The sequence below is a fragment of the Sturnira hondurensis genome, unplaced genomic scaffold, assembly GCF_014824575.4.
Source record: "Sturnira hondurensis isolate 20B ecotype Veracruz unplaced genomic scaffold, ASM1482457v3 Scaffold0024822, whole genome shotgun sequence".
In the NCBI taxonomy this organism is placed as follows: Eukaryota; Metazoa; Chordata; class Mammalia; order Chiroptera; family Phyllostomidae; genus Sturnira; species Sturnira hondurensis.
Window position 1 is genome coordinate 1,015,831 of NW_028097453.1, and position 19,686 is coordinate 1,035,516.

The window sequence follows — 19,686 nt, forward strand, 5'->3', positions numbered from 1 at the left end:
ATGGGCCAATTGCTGGTTCTTGCTGGTGAGTCTTTCCCAGGCGGCCTAGTTCGGCTTCCAGAGTAACTGCTTTTTCTCCGCCGCTGTGCACTCTACCTCCTCCGCGCTCCCTGTGCTCTGAGGCTGCCCGTGTCGTCCCCGTTCTCTCTTGCAACCTCCTTGGGATCCTGACACGGTGAGGAACGAAGGGAGGAAGGAGAGAAGGGAGGGCGGGAGGGAGGCAGGGAGGAAGAAAGGAAGGGCCCACTGAGCAGGGAGGGCGATGGGTAACGCTGGTGAACCCCCTCGGAGGAAGATGGAGACCTGGGCGAGCCCCCTCCATTCTCATGTTCTCTGTGATTCTCCCTCACTGCCAGCCACAGGGCAGGAGCTCAGTGTGGGCTTGACCAAGGAGTAATCAGCTACCAGGAGCAATTTGCAGAGAAGAAAAATGGACGAGGTGGATTTTACCTGAATGTGCACTGTGGGCCAGGTGAGAGGGGGCTGCAGAGGAGGGAGAAGAGCCTTGAAGAGCGAATGCAGTTCCTCCAGCGTTAACCCGTCCCCAGAGGCGGTGCCTGAACCAGCCGGCAGCCCAGGGAGACTGATTAGTGGGCCATCTGCACACACAGGGTTGGGTGGCCTGGGAGAACCATCATTTGAGTTGAAAAGCAGAGAGAAGTTGGTTCTAGAAAAGGTGAGTCCCAGTTCTCAGTGTGAAGAGGCTGCTATGGGCAGGGCCCCCGGCCCGAAGCCCCCCATCCTCCATCTCCAGCCACTCCTCTCCCCTTCTCCACCAACTTGGCCTGTCTCTGGGGCCCAGCATTCCGCACATATGGATGGAGGGCTGACTGTGTCCCAGGCACCGTGCTGGGCAGTGGGCACTCAGCGGGGTAAGCACAGTCCCTGCCCTAAAGGAGCTCTCGGTACAACGGAAAGACCAACCGACGATCATCTTTCTGCGAGATAAGTTCTGTGATGGAGATCAGCCACCAAAAATACCAAAGCAGCCTGGAGAGAGAGCAGAGAGACCCCGCCCATATGCCACCTCTGTTGGGAAGACTTCCAGGACTTGTTTTCATAACCCTCTGTAGGCATCCCCATGTGACCAGCAGTCACATCGCCTGGCATCTTTGTGCTCACAGGCTTGATGGCCCCATCAGGCTGTGAGCTCTTTGAGGGCAGAGACCTTGTCTAGTTGTTTTTTTTGTCCTTATCTCCAGTGCCCAGCACTTAATAGGAGTTTGTTGAAAGAATAACAGTGAATTTTCCCAGTTCCTGGGCTGCACACTGTCACCTGAGCTTCCAGGCAGCTCCCTGGATACCTAGTCAGGCCCCTTCCCCCCAGAGCATCATGGGAGGGTCCACGCCGGGTGAGCGTTTCTAGAGCGGGGGGCGGGGTTGGGGGGGAGGAGCATCGGGCCTCAGATGCTCTTCACGCACCAGCCAGTGTTTCCCAGGCCTGAGCCACTCCCTCCAGGGAAAGGATGAGCCTGCCACCCTCCGACCCAGGTCTCTCCCCTCTTCTTCAGGGCTGGCCCTCCTGCTGCAGCTGGGTGAGTGCCGCGCGTGGGGGCGAGGAGTGCCCGGGTGCCTGGGGGAAGGCGACAGTAGTCAGGGCAGGGTTCCTCTCTTGCTCCTGCCATTCCAGGCACAGCGACCAATATTGTGTGTTACTTCACCAGCTGGAGCCAGTAGCGCCGGGGGATCGCCAGCTACATGCCCGAGAACGCGGACCCTTGTCTGCATGCACGTCATCTACGCCTTCGCCCGCATGGCCGGCAAGCAGATCAAAAGCATCGACTGGAACGATGAGGTTCTCTGTGCCGGCATCAACGGCCTCAAGAACTAGTGAGTATCAGGTTCAGGCTCTGGGCAGAATTGGGGGTTTCCACAGGGGCCCTTCAGGAGCCCTCAGAGACACCAGTACCAAAACGTCTGGTCCTCGCATCCTGACTGCAATCACTCCCGTGCTGCGCAGGCAGTCCCCACGCTCTGCGCAGGAGGCAGGTTGCTGTCATTTTTTCTGGTTCGATTTCTCACCAGATTCTCAGCATCGCAGCCCGTGCGTCCCTGCAGGTGTGAAGACTGCCCCCTGGAGTTTGTCATGCTACAGTGCATCCCTCGCCAACCTAGGAGCTGGCTTCCATATAACTCTAAGATGGTTCTTGTGCCAGTTAAATGCTGAGCATGTGACAACCACATGCTGGGTGACAACCACACCAGGCATTTTTCTAGGTGCTTTGCACGTATTATTTACGTAACCCTCACAAAAAACACTGTGAAGTAGGCACATTAAAGATTTAAAAGATATTGTCACCCTGACACTATGAAGTAGGCAAACAGCAGATGACAGCTCCTTGTCGGTGGAATTTGCTTTATGTTGATGTCTCTCTGTCGTCAGTAACCCAGAACTGAAAACCCTGCTGTCTGTTGGCGGCTGGAACTTCGGGGCCCAGGGGTGGTGCGACCCGTATTCACGGTGGAATCACTCCCGCATCACTCAGTCTCTTCCAAGCCCCCAGGGCTCTGTGTTTCTCTGAAGTGGGTGGCTGGTGACCTCGGATCTCAGTTGAGACACCCCAGAAACCTGGTCAAAGCTCTCCCGCAGCCTGTCCTTCCCCCGTCACAGCTCTTACCGCCCTGCAGCTCAGCTGCCTGTTCGTCTGCGCCTTCCCCTGGGTGAGAGTCTCCACCCAGAGGAAGGCAGAGATTCTGCTTGATTCGCCGCTTTCCTGCTGCGCCACCCGATGTGGCGGGAAAGGCTGGATGCCTGAACGTCTTCCCAGACAGTACTCGGGGGACTGAGGGACGAGGCAGAGGATCTAGGCAGAGGCAGAGGATCCATTTCCCATTGGCCACTGTTGCTTCCTCCTGTGCCTGCCCCAAGGGAGGATCCCGCCCTTCCTCTAGAGAGACCCTGTCAAAGCCCATCACCATGACCATGACACTGTGGCCGTAGTGATGTGTTGACCCCAAATTCTCCAACATGGTGGGCACTGCCGAGAACCGCCACGCCTTCATCCAGTCGGCCATCCGGTGTCTGAGGAAGTACAACTTCCATGGGCTGGACACTGATTGGGAGTATCCTGGCAACCGTGGCAGCCCCGCAGACACCCAGCGGCTCCTCACCGTCCTGCTGAGGTGACTCCCCCTGCCCGTGTCCAGAGAACATAGGATCCGGCCCACAACCATCCAGGGAGAAGGGCTCTCTCTGTCTGCTGGGGGGTCCTGAGAGAGGCTGACCGCCCTACCACGGAGGGTAGAGAGCTCGTCCTTTCTGGCTCAACACCTGATTTCCTTAGTGCGAGATCCGATCTTTCTTTCGGGGAAACTCACATGGCCAAGCTACAGAGAGTGGTCTCATAGACTTACAGTGAGAAATGTAATGGCCAAGGGGACAGAAACATTCACGTCCTATCTCTAGGCACAGCGGTGGGAAGTCCGAGAGTCCTCAGTGGGCAGGGTGTAGGGTGCGATGGACCAGCTACAGACTGAGGTGTTCAGGGGCCCCGCGCCCTGGAGGTGGTGTAGACACCTCCAGGGCCCGGGGGGTGGTGCAGACACCTCAAGGGCCCTGGGGGCACATGCCCCCAGCACCAGACACAAACTTACTGGGTGAGCGCACCCCCTGCCCTGGTCACAGCTGGGTTGAGCACCAAGGTTTGCTTTAATACTCCTATTTCCCTTTCTTCCATGACTGAGTTCTCTGGTTATTAGATTCAATCACACATAGTTTACTGAGCTAGGAGCCATTTTGGTCTGAACATAACCATTCTTTTCTTACTTTCCTGCTTTGACATTTTTTGTTCATTTTAAAGTTTAACTCTCAGAGAGTCATCAATGTTCCTTCATTTGCAAGTTTTGGGGAGACAACTGACTGCTGTCCCCAGAGACCAACAGCAGTTTGGGGATCGAAGGACTCTAAACCGAGCACTTGGCAGATTTCCTCCTAAAAATGTGACCTTGTCACATGCTCCCGGGGCCCCCCAGCCTGAGTCCAGTGTCCTCTGTTCCGCAGGAAATGTATGAGGCGTTTGAGCAAGAGGCCGCCCAGCGTAACGAGCCCAGGTTGCTGATTTCTGCGGCTGTGTCGGCTGGCACAGGGACCACTGAGACCGCCTACCAGATCCCCGAGGTGTCGAAGTAAGTCAGCCCCAGGCCCAGAAGCCCAGGCAGAGCTAAGCAAGTCTATGGTCCCTCCCCCATAGATTGGCCAATGCCCAGGAATCCTGGACCTAGGGGACTCATTCCCAAAGAAATAAGATGATCCTGACTCCTGAGAGACACGAGAAGCCAGCCTGAACCCTGGGCTTGTTTCCAGACCTGTTTCCGAGATTCTCAACGACAAGAGGCTGCTGGAGAAAGTTATCTGAATCTCTAACTTCCACCAGTTCTGAAGGTCTGAGTGCAGCCTTCTATACTGATGATGGATTGCGNATTTCTGCGCTGTGTCGGCTGGCAGAGGGACCACTGACACCGCCTACGAGATCCCTGAGATGTCGAAGTAAGTCAGCCCCAGGCCCAGAAGCCCTGGCAGAGCTAAGCAAGTCTATGGTCCCTCCCCCATAGATTGGCCAATGCCCAGGAATCCTGGACCTAGGGGACTCATTCCCAAAGAAATAAGATGATCCTGACTCCTGAGAGACACGAGAAGCCAGCCTGAACCCTGGGCTTGTTTCCAGACCTGTTTCCGAGATTCTCAACGACAAGAGGCTGCTGGAGAAAGTTATCTGAATCTCTAACTTCCACCAGTTCTGAAGGTCTGAGTGCAGCCTTCTATACTGATGATGGATTGCGTGCCTTCTGTATATCCGGTATCCTTGAGATCAAGATGAGGGAGAATGGAATAAAGAATAACAAAGCAAATTGCCTTGTGGCATAATTACAAACGACACATCTGACAGGATCTAGGAGCTTTAGGGGAAGCATCACAGAGAGTGTGACTTCCCATTGGTCATTTATCTTCTGTGGTACCCCAACCCTAACCACCCAAGGTACGTGGACTTCACCAGTGTGATGACCTATGACCTCAGGAGCTCCTGGGAGAACTTCACAGGTGAGAACAGCCCACTGTTTGCAGGACCCAATGACCAGGGAGACTACAAATTCTTTAATGTGGTGAGTGATGAGATGGATTCAAGACAGCCAGTCCTACTGGGTGTCTTTGAAGCATGCCATGGGTCCTCTGGCCAAGGACACTTCATGGATAGGAAGAGGACGGCAGTCTTTCCTAACCCAGCTCGTGTTCCCTACTTCCCTGTCCCTGTGACTGATTGTATTCATTTATCTTTCATACCAAAGAAGGCAGACAGTGGCTTCGGGGCTGGTCTCAAACAACGGAAAATGTCTTCTTTTCTTAAAAAAAAAAAAAAGATGTTATTGATTTATTTTTAGAGAGAGGGGAGGGAGGGAGAAAGAGAGAGAAAGAAACATGATTGGTTGCCTCTTGCACGACCCCAACAGGGACCTGGCCTGCAACACATGTGCGAGCCCTGACTGGCAATTGAACCAGCAGCCTTTCGGTTCATAGGCTGACATTCAATCCATTGAGCCACACCAGCCAGGGCTGGAAGACTTTTAAAAATCTACTGATGCTAGAAGCCCATTTCATGACCCACCTTTCCCCGACTCTTCCTCACCTCCCTTCCACCCCCGCCCTGTGTATGAGCTTTACCTTCCTACCTTGTAATGGTAGGCAGGCGTAACAATGAATCTGCTTAACGATTCATAGGTGGGTAAATTGGCCGGATGTGATTTCAGTGAATTCCACCAGGAACTTAAAAGCGGGTATGGGACAGTCTCCCAGGTCCACAGCCAGTGCTCAGACATACTGAGCTGCCAGCTGGGGACAAGGGGTGCTTGGTGATCTCCAGTTGTGCCACCAGTGCCTGGCCCAGAATGAGGGGCAGGGGGGTAAGAGAACACTTTGTTCCCAGCTGACTCTGGGCCAGATTCACTACCTAACTTGTGTGTCTCTTGACCGAGGCACCTCCAACTCCCAGGTCTGGCGGGGAAGGCATTCCTTCCCTTCCTCTGAAGTTGCCTTGACCATGTGCGATATTTAAAGTGGCCAGACTGTACTTTGGGTAGAAAGTGCAGGCTTGTCCACAGGCCTCTGGGACATGCTGTGCTGCTACTTAATGACGTCTTCCTCACTTCCTCCCCAGGATTATGCAAGGAGCTACTGGAAGAACCAAGGAGCCCCCGCGGAGAAGCTGATGGTGGGCTTTGGGGCTTATGCCCTGACCTTCCCTCTCACTCAACCTGCTGACCACGGCCTGGAGGCTCCTGCCTGTGGCCCGGGGACTGCTGGGCCATACACTCAGGAAGCTGGGACTCTTGCCTACTTTGAGGGAATGTCCCAGAGGGCCTGGGACACCTGGGAGAGCCACTCTCTCTGTTCTGAAGGATTGGAGATACCTCCATGAAAAGGGAATGATACCCTGATTTCTAATACAGGGTACCCCGTGTTGACTTCTCCGAGTACACATGGTAGGGAAGGAAGGGTCGAGTGACCGACTGATGAGGCATCTTAAATTTTAACCTTTTAAAGTCAATGTGCATCTTTAATTCCAGTAGCAGTCAACACTTCCTGAGAGCAAGTGGACAGACCGGCTCTGTTCTAAGTGACTTCTATCTACTATCTTACCTAACCCTCACCATGAACAATGAGGTGCTGATTTTATCCTCTCATGCAAGAGGGTACACTGAGGCACAGAGGAGTTGAGAATTTTGCTCAAGGTCGCAGAACTAGTGAGTGGCCGACCTAGGATTCAAACCTACCGTATTTTGCTGTGTATATTGCGCACCCGTGTTTTGCACGCATTATACACAGGGATTATTATGCCTATGGTATGTAACCATTGTACCAACCCATAATGTGCATCTGTATCCTTCCCTCAAAAATTTGGGCAGAAAAGTGTGCATTATATACAGGAAAATATGGGGTAAGTTGTTCAAGCTCCCAGCCCTAACCCTTATACTCTCATCCCAGTGTTGGCTCTTTGTGGAGGAAAACCTTTCAAATAAAAACAGGAAAATTCATTTCAGAGGGAACCAAGGCACAAGGCACCAAGAAGCTGCCCTGCCCGTTGTCCTGCAGATGGCTGCTGCCGGACACAGGACAGGAGCTCGCGTCTCACCTCCAGCCAGGGCCCTCGCCACTGTGCAGCCAGAGGGGGAACAGAGCCAGGGGGTTGGGGTGAACTTGAAACCACGCATTATTTCCAGCAGAGAGGGGTGGGGTGGGGTGTACATCCAGAAAACAGACACAAGGAGTAGGAAGAGGTGGGCTGATCAGAGGAAGGGCCACCTGAGCAATGATCTCGTCCCACACTGGCCGCAGGTCTGTCCCTTCCTGAGAGGAGCCACCGAGGTGTGGAACGCCCCCCAGGAGCTACCCTACACCTACAGGGGGAACCAGTGGACTGGGTATGGCAACCCCAAGAGCTTCGCCCTCAAGGTGAGGCCCTCTGCACCCTTCCCTTTACACATTTGGAAGGGGTAGGGCACCTGCCCTCCACGAGCCTTTGGATTACAGTCCCAGGAGACGCGAAAGAGAAGGCAGGGCTTTAGGTTGAGCCAGCGGCCCGCTGCAGAGCCTGCAGTGGGAATGCCCCCTCTGCTCCTGTGCACTTGCACTTGGCGGCCTTACTTCTCTCAGCTCCTGCACCCCAGCGAGCCATCCTTGCTCTCTGGGGACAGAACAGGAGAGCCACCTGCAGGCTAGTCATCTATGGGTTCCACTCCACCCTTCTGAGGTCAGGAAGAAAGACCATCAGCTGTGACTTCGAAATGAGCTCACATTTAAAAAATAAGTTCATCACTACCGACGAATGTACCCTTCAGCTCCCTTAGGGAAGGCACCCAAATGTTTAAAGCAAAGGCACATTGCAGTGGGGCAGGTCTCTCTCTCACCACCTCCAGGGCGGCGTGGCCTCTGCTCTTCCTCAAGCCAGTTTCCAGGCTGAAGAAGCCGAGGAAGAAAGCCACTCACCAAGCAAGGCAGCGCTTCCACACTGACTAGCTCACTGTGGGTAGAAGGCAGTTCATGGGTTGTGCTCTTTTGACAAAACCAGCACCAGTAATAAGCAGAACCCCTGGACACATGGTTAAATCAGAATGTTCATTAAGTGATAATGTATGTCTCGCTTCCTGGCCCTTTTCTGACAGAAGTTAAGTGATAGCCTCTTGCAATAACCACTTGAGGGTGCTCGCTGATACACCGACGTGTGCTCGGATGGAAGTGGCTACGGATGGCTGTGTCCTCTGGTCTCCAGGACCCGTGGGGAGGCACTGGTACCACTGCCCTTTGGTGGACCAGCCACTTGTGCCATGGCCTTCACCATGGACTGCGAGAGGCACAGAGTCAGCAGACCACCAGTGGCTGGATGGGTGGGTGGGAATTGTGGGAATTCTAGGTTGGGAGCAGGGAATCGGAGCAGGGAAATGGAAGTCCAGCAATCCCACCGCTGATCGAGGTGCGCAGTCTGCCCATTCTGGCTACAGGGTTTGTTACTTACTCATCCAACTGCTTGTTTATCTGATTGTTGGACAATGGTTTTCATTTTGCAAGCGAATGCTTGTGTCAGCAATGAGCTGAAAGCAAAATTGTGGTGGTAGTATTTGTGGTGATAATAACAAATTCAAATATTGATGGAGTACTGCATCATCTGAAAACGATATCCCTTCTAAATTAAGAAACCTACAGAGCAGGAGTGTCCTGGGAATTGGCTGTAGTCCACAAATCACTTGTCAATGCATCAGAAAAAAAAATTGTGACATTCTTTCGTTCAAAATAAAAGTTGCCAAATTCTCTACTGTTTTTACGTAGATGGAATAACTGCTCTGTAGTTCTTTGACAGCGCTGATGTCGAACACAAGAAAACGCACAGCGACCTGGGAGCAAGGCTTTTCTCTCTTTGCTGCTGGCCGTGTGTTGGGCTTCAGAAATGCCCGCATCACTGGAGCGTTACCTCTTAATTGATTCAAGTTCTCCGCAATAGTACTGCAGCTGTTTACACGTGTCTTCTACGTTTTCCGTTGCATTTTATTCCAAATTAATTATAAACATTTTGTCCAAGTATTCAATGAATGAAGCTTCACAACACTTTACCTGTTGAAGTTTTAGAAAGTTAATGTTAATTTTTTTTAGTGAATTTGCAAATAGACTCTGAAAGAGGCATTGACCAACTGAAATGAGAAGTGATCAAATACTCTGTAATACACAACTTTGAAATTCTGAAATTGCATTTTGGAATATTTTAACCTGTAGGAAGAATCTTTTGATGGAGTCACTATTTTTGAGCTACTATTTCTAGCTGGACACACTAATTGCTAATTAGATTAGAGAGAGACGCAAGGGCCTCCCCTGTCGTCGCATCCACGTTTGGGGAAATGTTCAGAGGAGCCGTAAATGGAGGTCACTCTCTTGGTGAGTTCTGTCTTTTAAAGGTGTTTGCTGTAGAGAGGTTCTCTGGGTGGAGACAAAAAGATATCACCTGTGAAAATATTTGAGTTGAAATATTCAAACATTTTAATGGAAAAAATTGGAATTGAAAATATTTCCCATTCAGCAGAATATCCTCTGAGCATTTGTCTATAGATGCTCAGAGGGTATTCTTAACTAAAAAATTTTTTTATTTATTTATCTTTAGAGGGGAAGGGAAGGAGAGAGGGAGAGAAATATCAGTGTGTGGTTGCCTCTCATGGGCCCTCTGCTGGGAACTGGCCTGCAACCCAGGCATGTGCCCTGACTGGGAATTGAACCACGATCCTTTGGTTCGCAGGCCCATGCTCAATCCACTCAGCTACACCAGCCAGGGCCTTAACTACAAATTCTTAACTTAAGCTTTTCTTAACTAAAAATGTTCTGGCCTGCAAAGAACAATCAACAGAAGGTGTAATGGTGCTGAATTGTGTCCCTAAACAGCTGCATGTTGAAGTGCCACCCCCAGAGCCCCTGAAGAGGTCACAGAGGTCAAGTGAGGTTCATTTGGGTGGGCCCTAATTCAATTTGGTTGCTGTCTTTACAAGCACAGGAGAGCAGGACAGAGAGGTGACCACGTGATCTGCCAGCCACGAAGTGAGGCCTCGGAAGAAGCTAACCCAACAGACACCCTGATCTCAGACTTGTGTTTCCAGAACTGTGAGGAAATACATTTCTGTTGTCTCAGCCACTCAGTCAATGGCACTGGTTATGGCACCCCAAGCAGACTAACACAAAAGTTATCCTCGTTTTTGAAATGATGAGCAGTGGAAAGCAACTTTGAAGAAGATTTCAGGCCCCGTTTTGAAAAAAAATTAAAAATAATAAAACCGTATTGGAAAAAAATTCCAGAAATATGGCTTAGAAGCTGAAGTTTGCAAATATGTAGCAAGAATAATTACTTAGAAGTTTAAAGTTTGTGTTACTAGGCAGTTATATGTTTTTGCTATTTAGAAAAACTTATTTTGAAAATAAGTTTTTGATAAATTATCAAAATAAGTTATCAAAATAATAATTTTGATAGAACTATTTGATAAGTTTATTTGAATAGCAAAATATCAATCAAAAATAAATATTTTGAAAATCACATGATTTTAATACCCTTTCATTCTCACACGGGTCTGGGCTTGGATGAGAGTTAAGAGAAACAATTCAGAAGTGCTGATCAGACATCCCGCTATGTCCCGAATGTCCTCATAAGTCAGCAGAAAAGGAGTTCCCAGATTTGCGCCAAGTGCCTGACCTAGCCATTTTGTAAGCTAATTACGAGAACATGAACTTAATTGCTCAAAAATTCAACATATTGGGCACATATTTCACAGCCATTCAAGCATCTCTGGCCCGTGGTTCCCCTCTGGAGTCCCTGTGGTTTGCACTTCGGCCATTCCTACTCGTGTCTGGTGGCTGCCTTTATCTTAAGAGTCTGCACACAGGAATGGCTCCTTATCGCCTGGCCCTGGCTGTGCCGGGAAGGAAGTCGCCTTTGGTATTCCCCCAGTGCTTGCTCCAAGCCCCTTCCTGCTGCTCTATGTACATAACTGACACTTACGAGCATTCCGGGAGCCCTCGCTAAACATCAGCTTGCTGACTCATCATACAGATGCCCTGAGGTCGTCCTGGTGATTATTCCCACTTTACAGGGAGAAACCCGGCATAGAGAGGCCAAGAGGTGGCCTGAGGTCACTCAGCCTGGAAATGCACACCAGAGCTGGCAGTGTGGCTCCCGTGTCTGGGACGTTACCCCACACTCTGGGCCGCCCTTTGGCCCCATCCCACCATGAGGCCACCTCTCATTTCCTAGCCCAGGCTGGATATTCTCAGAGCCACGCTTCTCCAAAAATGGTTTGTTGATTCTCTCCACCGACCTCTGACCATTTCTCTGGAATCTTTAAATCCAGATGCATAACTCCCACTCATCCAGCTGGACTCCTTTCTGTTTGGCTCAGATAGCTAGTTCCTCTGTACTAACTGGTCCTGCAGCCCTCCATTCACCAGATCATACTTCCATTCATTCATCTGTGTGCACCAGTGTCTAGTTTGCTTGGACAGCCGGGCACACACTTGCTACCTGAGGTAACGCAGGCCCTCGCTGGGCCATGATTAAGCAGGGGAGTGAGCATCAGTGACAAGTTTGGGACGGAGTGTTCCCACGGTGTCCACGCCAAGTGCAGTATTGACTACAAGGCTGTAGGAGATGGGAACTGTGTCTCTTCCCTCTCTTCTTTCCAAGTCCTGACTCAGCTTTTACTAGAAGAATGCTTTTTAAAAATTACTTCCTACCTGGTTCCCCATGTGCCATGGGAACACTCTCTGCATGTACTTGAATAGTTTTTAAAAGATTTTATTTATTTATTTTTAGAGAGAGGGGAAGGGAGGGAGAAAGAGAGGGAGAAAGGTTGATTGCTGCCTCTTGCACATGCCCCAACCAGGGACGCAGTCCGCACAACCCAGGCGAGTGCCCTGACAGGGAATCGAACCAGCCGCCTTTGGGTTTGCAAATGATGCCCAACCCACTGAACCGTGCCAATCAGGGCTACTTATGCATTTTTTTTCTTTTTAAAAGGTTTTATTTATTGATTTTTAGAGGGTAAGGGAAGGAGAGAGGGAGAGAAACATCAATGTGTGATTGACTCTCATGAGCTCCACACTGGTGACGTGGCCTGCAACCCGGGCATGTGCCCTGACTGCGAATGGAACCATAACCCTTTGATTCCCAGGCCCGTGCTCAACCCACTGAGCTATACCAGCCAGGGCTACTTATGCATTTTTTAAACAAGAAAATAGATTGGAAACCTAGAGTAGTTAGCCCATTTACATTTAATGTAATTACTGATATATTTAGGTTCAAATCTCTCTCTATTTTTTGCTTCCCCAGTCAACAACTAAAGGGAACTTTTACTGAGACCCCAGGGCCATGGGACTTATGCAGGAGGCCACCCTGCAGGGCAGGGCGGTCTGTATTTGACCTTCTACTTTGGGGGGGTTAGGTTGGTGGTGGCTTGTGACCTTTGATAGCATAGGATTGTGAGGGAAACTCTTGGGACAGGTCATTTTGCGGAAGTTGCATTTCGGGTGAGCTGGCAGAGGGAAGCCTCCATAAAGCCACCTGGCAGCTGGTAGGCAGAGCCCCGAGGTTAGGGTCCAATGTTGCTGAGTGAGGTGGCCATCCTCCAGCTGTTTGCTCACAAAATTCAGACACTGCCAGCAAGGCGGGATGCCCTCCTTGTCTTGAATTTTGGCTTTAACATTCTCGATGGTGTCAATGGGTTCAGTTCAACCTCTAGGGCGGTGAGCATGCCCCTCGGGGTCTCAGAGAGACCTGCATCTCTACACCTGCCAATCGGCTGCCTTGCTGAACAGAAAGAGCTAAATCCTTTTTTGACTCACATTTTAAATACTTCCTCTCCTCTGTGGGAAGAACACCGATTATGAAAAGGGAAGCAAGGAAGGGAAACCTTTAGAGTGTGGACTAGTTTTCAGGCAAATAAATTCTAGCCAAGTGCACACAGGAAATTTGAGAATCTGGTGGTTTATTCTACTTGAAAGGGCTGTTAAGTAGTCCGGCACCAGAAGTGAAGGCACAGGGGAGAGAGAGAGACAACTGCCTCGTGACAGGACCATGGAAGTCATTTGCTACGAATGCCTGACTGTGAGAGAGCCAATCGCTTGCTACCCGAGCAGAGAAAACCGTGCCCTGCACACCAACCGCGCTGAGATATGTAAGCTATTCCATTATGCAGCTTCTCAGTATGGTTTCCAGGCTTGATCCCAGTCTCCTTGTAAATTGGAATCTAGATAGTATGGTTTACCGGTCAATAATGGGTTCTCAGATGGGTCTGAGGTTTTGGAGCGCTACCCGTGTCAACATCGACTTTAGAGGCACTCTCCATCCAGGAGAGTCTGATGAGTCACGAGAGGAGAGAGACAGGTTATAAAGGGCAGACCGAACTAGGCAGTCATTGCCACTGAGCAAGATGGCCAAGCTCACCCTCCTCACTGGTCAGGACCCGCCGCCGCTCTGTGCCTGGGAACCACTCCCCCGCTCCTGTTTTTCTGCCACTTTAAAACTTTCTTTTACCTTTGAACTCAACCAGCTTGCCTGAGATGATTGCTTCAGGCCAAAGCACAGTTCTTTCCCTGCTGATAGGACGGTGACAGGCTTCCCCCACCCCACCACAAGCCTCAAGGCCCAGGGAGCATTAGTGGTCTCGTGAGCAGGAGTAGAGGTGATTGGGCTTCTAGGAGAGACTGTGACACTTTGTCCGCCCCAGGGGGAGTCTACAGAGAGCGTTAAAAGGACTCAGAGTAAAACCCTGGAAACTCTTCCTCCTGCAGGAGGCCGCTGCGGTCACTGAGATCACCGGTGCGGGCCTCCGGCTCATGCTCTCTCTGTTGTTTTGAGGTCAGCTCCTCGTGCCCACGGCTGAGACAGGTGTGCATTCTTCTCGGGACAGACTACCCCTGGTGTTCCCCTTTCGTTTCTTCCTCATTGGGAAACTCCGTCCGTCTGCCCTCTGTCCTTGTTCATAAAACAAAGACTATTCATTCATTTTTTGCAAAAAGTTCAGAATTCCCCAGCCAAGCTAAAGGACTGGGACATTGGCCTAAAAATCCTGAAGCTGAAACCCACTTGACAGGTGGTCTAACAAATTCGTGATAAGGATAAAAAAAAAAAGATGGCAAGGTCTCTCCGTGGTGCCTGCAGCTATTATAAAGCATTTTCAAGTCTGTCCCCTTCCCAGTGTTTAAAATAATCTTCTCCAAGAGGAGGACAGAAGAGCATTTCCACCCCGCCTCACAGACCCGTGAGCTGAAGCAGCACTGACTTGTCCTGTGACTTGTCCCAGGAAATACAGGGAGGTCACAGCAAAGTCTAAGCCGGAAGCCAGGACTGGACTCGGAGCGGATGGTTCATTTCCCTCTGAGTGAAATTATTCCCCAGGGAGACAGCTACAAGAGCCAAACAGACTATCATACTTTCTGGGTGATAGTTTCCCAATGAGTGAAATGGGAATAGTAACAGTAATACCCACCTCAAATGGTTTTGGTGATGATTAATGAATGCATTTCAATAAACTACCAAGAGCAGAGCTTGGTACGGAAGTATTGGTATGAGCATTAGTGATTGCCAGTGTTAGCGTGCAGAGGCAGCTAGAATACATTTAAGTCAGAGTTTGCAGCTTTAAGATTTCATTTCAGCAAAGGGCACTGATTTCTAAGGGTCTTTAGGGACAGAGCTACCTCTAGGAGACACCTTCAGCCCTGATTACGGGTTTGCTGCAATACGCAAAGATCTCAGGCAGATCTCCCTGTCCCTGTCCCCAGACTCAGTAGAGAAGTTATTTGTAAGGGATCTTGCTCTGTAAATGTCTCTCACCGTCTTCCTTGTGGTGTCAGTTTCTGCCCACCAGCTGACACGCCACTTCACCAACTGGGCCCAGTACCGGCCAGGCCTGGGGTGCTTCGAACCCGAGGACATGGACCCTGCCTCTGCACTCCCCTGATCTACGCCTTCGCAGGGATGAAAGACAACGAGATCACCACTATNGAGAAGTTATTTGTAAGGGATCTTGCTCTGTAAATGTCTCTCACCGTCTTCCTTGTGGTGTCAGTTTCTGCCCACCAGCTGACATGCCACTTCACCAACTGGGCCCAGTACCGGCCAGGCCTGGGGTGCTTCGAACCCGAGGACATGGACCCTGCCTCTGCACTCCCCTGATCTACGCCTTCGCAGGGATGAAAGACAACGAGATCACCACCATCGGGTGGAATGACGTGACCCTCTACAAGGCTTTCAACAGCCTGAAAAACAAGTAGGTGTTGTCAGATCAGAAGTTTAACACCTCTTAACCTCCAAGAATAGTTTGAGCAAAACCTTCCACAGTAGCTTCCCGGATGAAATCCCAAACAGGGCAGCAAGGAGCACACAGGTCCATTCCGAGGTTTCTCACAATGTCCAGTGTGGGGATGGCTCTCGTGGGCGAGGGGGCTGGCAACGGAGTCCAGCTCACCTGCCGAGGGAAATTTAGAAGAAGTTCTGTGGACTCAGGTGAGAACAATCTTCCGCTGGGAAGCAACCCAAAGCTGGCGCTGATGAAGCCCTCGGTGTCCTCAGGGCTCCCCTGTGAGGGGAGCGACTGGAACTGCAGACACACCCCAAAATGACCAGCCTTAGGCATCAATTTAATTCAAAGACTAGTCATGACAGTCCCTGTAGAGTCAAGACTCACAGATGGCCTTCTACTCTCGTACAGGAAATGCGTGAAGCTTTTGAGCAGGAGGCCGAGCAGGTCAACAAGCCCAGGCTGATGGTCACTGCCGTGGTGGCTGGTGGCTTCTCCAACATCCAGGCTGGCTATGAGATCCCCCAGCTGTCCCAGTGAGTGATCACTCGTCCCACAGCTCCTCTGCGCGTCACTTAGGTGAGACACTTGTCCTTAGCCTGCCTCGCTGTTCAGGGGCCCTGTCGAGGCAGAGGCTCTGAAAGTGATATCTTTGCCTGCAGGTGTGTGGGAGGTGACCATCAGACACGATGGTAACTCCCTTACCTAGACTACAGGTACCTGGACTACATCCATGTCATGACCTATGACCTCCACCGATCCTGGGAGAGCTACACGGGGGGAAAACAGCCCCCTCTCCAAACACCCAACTGATGCCGGCAGCAATTCCTGCCTCGATGTGGTGAGTCCCTACACGGGCACATTTACACACCAGGGATGGTGTCACAAATCACGTGGAGAGCTGGGGATGTAACAAACATAGATTCTGCAAACGTCTTACTTGTTATAAATGTCCTCTTTGCTTTACCTGCAATTCCACCAAAATGTTTTTTAAAAACGCTACTGAATCCTCTGTCATTAACATCAAAAAAATGTACCTGCTAAAACAGGGGTTTAACATGACTAAGCCCTGAGCCATCTGCCTGGAGGGGGCGCTCTCGCTAACCCACTGGCATTGCAGGATTACATCGTGAACTACTGGAAGGACGATGGCGCCCCTGCTGAGGAGCTCATCCTTGGATTCCCAACCTATGGACACACCTTCCTCCTGAGCAACCCCTCCAACCACGGAATCGGGGCTCCGGCCACAGGCCCTGGCCCTGCTGGGCTCTACACCAGGCAGTCTGGGTTCTGGGCCTACTATGAGGTATGCTTCTGGAAATCTTCAAGAGGAGGAGAAAAGTGGCTTTCTCTAGGGCATGGATTTAACAATAAAAACAATTCAATACTTCTTGGCTCACTCCGCAAGTGGCTCATTTCAGGAGGCGAGATGAGCTCTCCTGTTGCACATTAGGCTGGATTCCAAGTACAGAGAGAGTAGGAAGAAAGGGTATCATCAATGAGATTATGTCAATGTATAGACACTTCTTAATACCTGCCAAGGCATTCTTTAAGAGCTTCTTCCCACACTGAAAGCAAATGACCCAACTGGGAGAATCAAAATCCTCCAGGAACTGAGAAATGTACTGATAGAGCTCTAGCCTGGAGTGTCCGACCTTTTGGCGTCTCTGGGTCACACTGGAAGAACAATTGTCTTGGGCCACACATTACACACTTGGCAGCGCATAATCACAAAAAAAATCTCATAATATTTTAAGTAAATGCGTGATTTTGTGTTGGGCCACATTCATAGCCCTCCTGGGCTGTGGGCCGCGGGTGGGTCACCCCTGCCAAGGCCTTCCTTTCCAAGTAGCTTTCCAGTATCTCTCTCTTCTCTATCCTGCCCCCCCCCATGCCCTTTACTCCTTCTGCACAACCTCCTCCTCATCTCCTCTTAGATCTGTGCCTTCCTGAAGAATGGAGCTACGGAAGTGGGGAGGCTGCTGAGGGCGCCCCCTACGCCTACAGAGGCAGTGAGTGGCTCGGCTGCGACAACACCGAGAGCTTCAAAATCAAGGTAGGCTGTGCTGCCCGTGAGTTTGTTCCCATCTGTAGCCCCAGGGTCCCAGGTTGGCCTTGATGTCTCCACGTCATTGGATTTCTCTCTGACTACCACAGACTGACCGGCTGAAGAACAACTTTGGAGGTGTGATGATCTGGGCCGTTGACCCGGAGACCTCACGGGCACTTTCTGCAACGAGGGCAGGTTGCCCCTGACCAGCACGCTGAAGGGGGCCCTGGGCCTGCAGAGCGGAAGTGAGGGACAGCAGGAGGATGCTCAGGGCTCTACAAACGCTCCTTCTCCAGCTCAGACAGTTGTCACATCTTCCCAACCCCCCACTGCCCGGGGAGCCTCTTCCCATCCCACCTCCCTGCTCTTGAGAGGCCAGTGCTATGATCTTCCCTGTCCTTGAATTTCCATGCCAGAAATTTCGTGCTCTTATGGGAAACCAAGCCTACCTGGGTGATTTTCCAGGTCTGCTAAATGTCTTAAAGGCATGGCAAAGCCTCAAGAAATAATTAGGCGACCTCACAATATAAGCATGTGCTTCTCTATGGTCCCCTTATTAAGTCTCTTGCAGTCACCTGGGCAGATTTAACAAGAAACGCTCGGCAATGTTCGCATGTTTCCAGTCTGTAATTTAGGAAAAGCACCAATTCCCTGAACTTTCCCTGGATTTTCTTTTACAGCATATTTGCTCAAGACCTATATTCACATCCTAGAAAAGTATTTTGCATATTTGGGTGCTCAGTAAATTTGCTTTAATGATTTTGGCATTGTAAGGCAAGAGAGAACTTTGTAAATTAAAAAAAGAAAAACGCAGCCTTCCTTGACACAACTGCTTTCCCCGTTCCTGAGTATGGAGCCGTCCTGCGATCTTTCAGCTGCAGGGACCCAGAGCCACCTGTACGCCAGCCCCAGGTCCACTGGTCTCTGCACCTGCAGGCAAAGTTGGGAGCCTCTCCCGGGTCACTAGTCTGCTCTTGTATCAGTCCAGGTTGCACTGCGCCCCCCCATCCCAGCCCATCACAAAAACTCCTCCCAGCTGCTGCAGGGGCAGCGGAAGTGGGTCTGGGAGGGGGAGCGGCAGCCCCAGGGGCACTGGCTTCTGTGCAGACAAAGCCAACGGCCTCTACCCTGTGGAGGGCAAGAGAAATGCCTTCCGGCACTGCCTAAATGGCATCGCATACCTGCAGAACTGCCGGGCTGGGCTTGTCTTTGGCACCAGCTGCCATTGCTGCCACTGGCCCTCAACCTGACCAGCCTCCATTCCCTCAGACTCTGAACTCAGTCTCCTTTGCTCTGCACGTCTTGCTTCTACCTGGAGTTCTGCAATACAGCCCATCAGTCAGACGTGAGTGGCCTTGGTGTTCGGTGGTTTGGGTGGAAACCTCTCCAGATGTGAAAACGCCAGCTGTGCATGGGGTGGAGTGGTGGCAGTGAGTGACAGGGTAGAGATGACACGTAGCTCTCAGTCTGCCTGCGTTGATGGGCACGGAGGTTGGAGATTGTCAGGGGAGATGGTCTGAAAGCTTGGTGCTGGGATGGGATGAGGACATGAAGAAGATAGTTCTTTAGCCTGGTGATGGTCCTCAGGAAGGAGCCTGTGTGACTCCGTGAGACTTGGGGGTATGGGCCTGCTCAGACCACAGAAAACAGGGGCGCTCTGCCCACAACTCCTGAGGTCCCAGAGCTGGCCCAGCACCTCCCGGGCTAGCAGCCTTGGAAAGACCCGTGCAAAGGAGTGACTCCTTTTGGGGTGTCTACCCAGCCCATGGGCCAGCAATGTCCCTTTCTCAGGTGCCCCCCTTGAACCCATAGTGGTGGTCACCAGCTACTGTGCTGGGCTGCATCAGGTCCTCCTCTGGCTTGGCTGGTTGCCTGGAGTGGACATCTGACTCCACAGGGCCAATCAAATGACCACCTCTTGGGATCTGCAACTGGGAACAAAGACCGATTGCCAGTCCCTGAGAATGGCTGGCTTGAAATAGGTCAGTGCAGGAGCTGTCGTGAGAGACTGAGAATGGAAAGTTGAGCTGGACACAGAGCAAGGACACTAAAGGGGAAGTGCAGAGAAAAGTCACAGCGCTGCGGAGAAAGACCACTTACCAATGGCTCTTCAGCTGGATCCTGGCTCCTCACCGAGGCCCAGATGCACTGATCCCTGTGGGCTTGATGAAACTCCCCTGTAACGATCTAACACGTTCGTTGCTGCTTACGGTGGCTCAAGTTTCTTTCTTTTATTTGCAACTAAAAGAATTTCAACTAATATAAAAAGAGTGTCATGGCTCCTGTTTATTGCCATGACCAGCGTGGGGAGGAGGTCCCTGAGG

General features: G+C 51.1%; 1 protein-coding gene across 1 annotated transcript; it reads left to right on the forward strand.

Annotated features, from left to right (window-relative positions):
* On the forward strand, positions 1-18,701 carry CHIA (chitinase acidic). The gene is given in 16 exon segments (XM_037038904.1): positions 1-25; positions 1,512-1,535; positions 1,631-1,721; positions 1,723-1,830; positions 2,384-2,432; positions 2,942-3,123; positions 15,702-15,848; positions 16,029-16,089; positions 16,091-16,153; positions 16,433-16,618; positions 17,250-17,280; positions 17,283-17,368; positions 17,470-17,518; positions 17,521-17,607; positions 18,351-18,362; positions 18,365-18,701. Coding segments are annotated over 16 exon segments (1,449 nt in total). The 3' UTR covers positions 18,613-18,701.
* The last annotated feature ends 985 nt before the right edge of the window (positions 18,702-19,686 follow it).